The sequence below is a fragment of the Nelumbo lutea genome, chromosome 7 (genome assembly GCF_056320005.1).
Source record: "Nelumbo lutea isolate HS-2025 chromosome 7, American lotus-T2T, whole genome shotgun sequence".
Classification (NCBI taxonomy): Eukaryota; Viridiplantae; Streptophyta; class Magnoliopsida; order Proteales; family Nelumbonaceae; genus Nelumbo; species Nelumbo lutea.
In genome coordinates, this window is record NC_142690.1 from 5,688,585 (window position 1) to 5,693,618 (window position 5,034).

Genomic DNA, 5,034 nt, shown 5'->3' on the forward strand with positions numbered 1-5,034 from the left:
TGAACATGAAATTTTAAGGTGCTCCTTACAAATGTTCAAGTTTTTTTGCCAATCCAATCCATCTCTGTAGCTCCGTGCATCATGATCAGAAATACTTCTGATTGAAAGAATTTCTCTGGGTCGACTCTTGTTTGAAGACCACTATCGCATTGATTCATTTTGAGCCTGATTCTGACAGATCATGAACTGAGTCAGATCCTACATATTGATGGCGCCCCACCAAATTCCAACCTGAATATAAACTGGGAGTTTTAGGAATAACAAGCCATGACCAGGAAACAAAACGGGTGCCTTCGGAGAGACTTCATTTGAGCTTCCTGAAGGAGATTGAATTCAAAAGTAGGTTAGGATAGCATGCAATAATACCCCACCCAAAAAAAAAAAGACATTTAAAACAAAAAGAAAAATGAATTTAAACCGGAATAGTATGAGAAGATGATGGACAGGTCTAGCCAAGAATTGTCAATCCTAGACTCTAGCTAAGAGTTCAAATTCTCAACTTACGGGATGATTCCACCTCCCTGACAAAGGAAAAATGGAGCAAGTATGGGACTAAAGGAACCCCTCGACACTCTAGAAAAATCTCCTTTCTTGGAACTTTTGAAAGGGGGGCCCAGTTGTGTTACAAGATAAATTCTTGAACAAGCAAAGAAAAGCTAGGGAACTATAACACCAAGATAAATTCATATCTCAATCCCCTCATCCTCACTCCAAATCATTACTATAAATGAAACCCTTAAACATCAATCCATCAACTCTTCCAAAGGAAGAAAATTCAAGTATAGCCACTTCCCTGTTGTCCCCCTTTAATAAATAGTAAGGAATTGATTACTAATTATGCTCTCTCTAATAGTGGCTTTGGAGACTAGCTAGCATGGATAGTCTCTAAGATACAGAATATTAAATTTTCCAAAAGGACAAGGGGCTCACTGTTCACCTTGTTCCGTTCTTTTCCAAATTAAAAAAAAGTTAAGTTAGTGCAAAGCATGCTAACTTTGCCATCATTCTTCAGTCTTGAAAAGAGAAACAATTCGGTGTAAAGTAAATCTGGGAGGAGACTCCCCCACGAAATTCGGGCCAACACCATATTTTGTTTTGAGCTTGGCTGAACAGTTTGGCATGCGGCTCCGGCTGAGTGTGGCTCCTGGCTCGGTTACAGAAGGCACGAAGTTATTAGAAATTAATAGGCTGTACGTGGCCCCATAACAAACCAATCTGTTCAGTCAGTGGGTGGGCCGTATACAAAGCACACTAATTAAACAATCTTGACAGTTCGATCACTGCTTCTCTTTCATTTCTCAGAGAGTTGGCTATGGGCTTTAAAGTTTAAAAGTTCACCTCCATCTCCACAGAGTTCTTAGTCTTAGATCAGTTATGTATTAAAGGAGTGCAGCCTGGTAGTCTAAGAAGAAGCCACACAGAAGCTACTGAGTACTGACTACCAACTCTATGCCAAGCCATCTTCCAGCTAGCCAGAAAGCCAACCTCCAACGTCTCCTTTGCAGTTAAAAACCCTTCAAAGGCTCCTTTGCATCGAGTCCAACAAGCCCATCTTTTTTCTCTCCCTCTCTGTGCATCAAGATGGCAAACCATCACAGAATTGACGGAGAAGACCCAGAAGCTTTGTTCAGTAGTTACCCATGTGCAGTTTATTACGTCCAGAGTCCATCAAGTGCCTCTCACGCCAACAGCAGTGAATGCCGGAACCCTGAGTCTGCATTTCTTTCTCCATTTCGATCGGAAAGCTTTATCACCAACCCCACAAACACAAACCAAGAAGTCGCTCGATTTACGCTCTCTCGCTACTCGTCTTCTCGTGGCTCTACCAATTCGTTCCTCCATGAGAAGAAGATGGCCTATGACCTTCAGAGTCATGAAACTGGCACAGAGAATGGCGAGACCCGTCCAATTATTTGTGCTGATGGAGTGGAAGATGACGATAGGAACCGTGATTATTTTGGTCACCAGGACAAAAGGAAACGTGGGTGTTGGAAGTACTTCTCTTTTAGTACTTCTTCTTCCTGTGCTTGGATTGCTACTCAGATCAGCTGGAGGCTTTTGGTGAGCTTCGGAGCTGCATTGCTTGTTTTCTTCATAGCAACTAAGCCTTCTCCGCCAAAAATGTCTGTCAAGGTATCCATTTTCTCAGTTCAGAATTCATATATAGTAGTACTGGTTTTATATTCTGATCGATTGCTGTAAAAGAAAAACCAGGTAGGTATTGCTTTGCAGCTTCCAACGATTCATACTTGGGTGCAGATTGCTCACTTCTGCTAGCTGTTTGATAGTGAAGTAATCTACTGTTGCAGATGGCGGGGATTCGCCAGTTTGGACTAGGAGAAGGAGTTGATAACTCGGGCGTTACAACCAAGATCCTCACCTGCAACTGTTCGATGGATCTAAGCATCGACAACAGATCTAAGCTATTCAGACTTCACATTCGCCCTCCGACCATGGAAATGTCATTTGGCCACCTTCTCATTGCAAGTTCAGAGGTACATCTCTACAATGTTCTTTACCTTTTTCACTGGACCATGTCATCAGTAATAAACTAATAATTATACAAATTAACCCATCAATAGCCTCCTCTAAAGCTGGCCCTACTGTAGCATGATCAACCCGCTTGTGAGAGACTCACTTTAGTGAGGCATATCCATGGTCAGATTAGATCAGCACTTGATCAGAAATTAATCTAAAAGCAGAGATTTACCTGTTACGTGGTTCAATGGTGATCAGATTGATCAGTCTGATGGTTAAATCTGGTTTTGATGTACTCTGGGGCTGAAGCAACCCAGGGGTCTGGCTCTTGGATAAAAAAAGGTCGGTACTCGACATGATAGCTAAACAATGATTCTCTTAAAACTCAAAAGTTGCTATTTGCTATTTTTTAGTGTTTGGTTGCATGTAAAACTGACGGTGAAAATAACTATTCCCTCTAACAAAATTAAAAATATAATTTGTTTTCTTATGAAAATTCACTTATTTTCCTTGAACCAAAATGTTAGGGAATAAAAATTTATTGGGAGAACTTAGCAAACAGCTTAAGCTGTTATATATATTTAACGGTTCCATGATATAGGGGTGGAAGTGGGGCTGGGTTAGGTTGGGTTCGGGTTAGTCTTGGGTTGGCCTGAGTTCTCTGCATCTTTTTATCAAATGTACTTATTTTGTACTTATTTCCTAATGTCTAGAAGAATATTGTTGCCATGTTCTAGAAAAAAAGATTGCCTTTAAATTTAAGATTTTTAACATACAATAAACACGCACATGTATAGATATATAAATATATATCATATATATAAATACATAAATAATTGTAGTGAAAAAAAAATATATAAATATATAGAAGTATACATTTATAGATGCATTGTTCCATATGCATGCATGCATGAATAGTAACCGTGTATACACGTGAATACTTACATGCATAAATACATACTCGTATGATATCTATACATGCAAATATGAAGTTATATCGGGTTCACATTGGTTCAAGTTGGTCAAGGCCTCAACCCTAATCCAACCCAAAGTTAATTTGGCTTCATATTTTTCAATCCTAACCCTAACCCGATCTTTAATCCAACCTTACTTTTTTCGACTGGATTTTACCTAACCCATCCCATAGTCGATTTGATTTAGTGTTAATACTCGTTGCCCCCATCATAATTAATTAAATCTTAATAGAAGAGATGAGGTGGGCTATACTTGTCCATGCTTCAAGCCCAATGGATTTTTACATAAGGGGACATGCTAGAAAATTAAAAAAAAAAAAAAAAACTATTCAGAAACTTCACCTAACAATTTAAGCCCCATTTGGTTTGCAAGAATAGGGGTCTGGAATCGGAATTGTAATGGGCTATTCTGATTCCAACTGTTTGGTTGGGTAGAATCAGAATCCCATTCCCATTCCTACTAGAATGGCATTCTCTCATTTGAGGGAATGGCCATTCCCTACCCCTCCCTTGGGAATGAAATTTTATTCCTGCTGGTTTCAATTTTCATTCTCATTCCCGTCTGAATCAAATCGGTCATGGGAATAGACCATTCTAATTCTAATTTCAAAGAATTTTAGTTCTGATTCCGATTTCAACTGCTGACCAAATGGACACTTAAGTTTTTAGGTTGAACAATCCTATGATACAAAAAACAACCTATAAGAACATGTGTAACCCTAAAATGGTGGATAATTGGTTATCAATATTAATTGTAGGGTCCAAAATTATATGCTGAGACAGATGCTTCCACAACGTTCCAACTGTATGTGGGAACAAAGAACAAAGAGTTGTATGGAGCTGGGCGTAGCATGCAGGATATGCTTGAATCAGGAAAGGGACTGCCGCTGCTCATCACCATGAGGCTCTCTTCAAGTTTCCAAGTCGTTTGGAACCTCATTAGGCCCACCTTCCATCACCATGCTGAGTGCCTGCTATTCCTAGATGGTGCATACGATACCCTACACCACACCCAAGCGTACAATAGCAGCTGCAGTATCACTTCTTTTTCATGATTCTTGATTTCCTCTTTTTTTTTTTCTTTTTCTCAACGAGTGAAACATATACACGTGAGATGAAATTTTCGAAAGCAAAAAAAAAAAAAAAAACAAGGCATATGAATATGTACTTCCATTATTTTACTATAAGTTATTTGATAGAACTTAAAAATCAAATTATGATCTTTTAAGGGCTATAAGTTTTAGGAAATTCATCAACCTTCTCTCTCTCTCTAAAAATTTGCGCTATAACAGCAATCTAGTGGTTAAAGACTTAAAAGCCCCACCTTATGTGATGCAGTCCATTTATTTATAAAGGCTATATGAAGTACCACTCATTCAGAACTGTAGATCCAATTCATGTTCATATATGGATCTGGTTTGTCTGCCCATATTTGCGAGTTCTCATCTAGAGGTGTTAATTGGATTGGATTTGGTCCAATCCGATGTAGTCTAATGTAAGTCCATTACAAATGGACCAGGTCCAATCCAATTCAATGAATATTGTTGACTATTTTGGATTATCCAATCTGTTCAAATTTGTT

The 5,034-nt window shown here is 38.8% G+C and overlaps 1 protein-coding gene across 2 annotated transcripts; it reads left to right on the forward strand.

The window, feature by feature from the left end:
- The first annotated feature begins 1,049 nt into the window (after positions 1–1,049).
- Positions 1,050–4,666, forward strand: LOC148844814 (delta-latroinsectotoxin-Lt1a protein). 2 transcript variants are annotated; one of them, XM_088953366.1, is made up of 3 exons: positions 1,050–2,133; positions 2,310–2,495; positions 4,236–4,666. In XM_088953366.1, exons 1-3 carry the CDS (start codon positions 1,582–1,584, stop codon positions 4,353–4,355), a joined length of 858 nt encoding a protein of 285 aa, XP_088809492.1. In that variant the 5' UTR covers positions 1,050–1,581; the 3' UTR covers positions 4,356–4,666. The 2 variants fall into 2 exon arrangements, with proteins under 2 accessions (XP_088809492.1, XP_088809491.1); XM_088953365.1 differs by having other exon boundaries at positions 1,051–2,133; positions 4,211–4,666.
- The last annotated feature ends 368 nt before the right edge of the window (positions 4,667–5,034 follow it).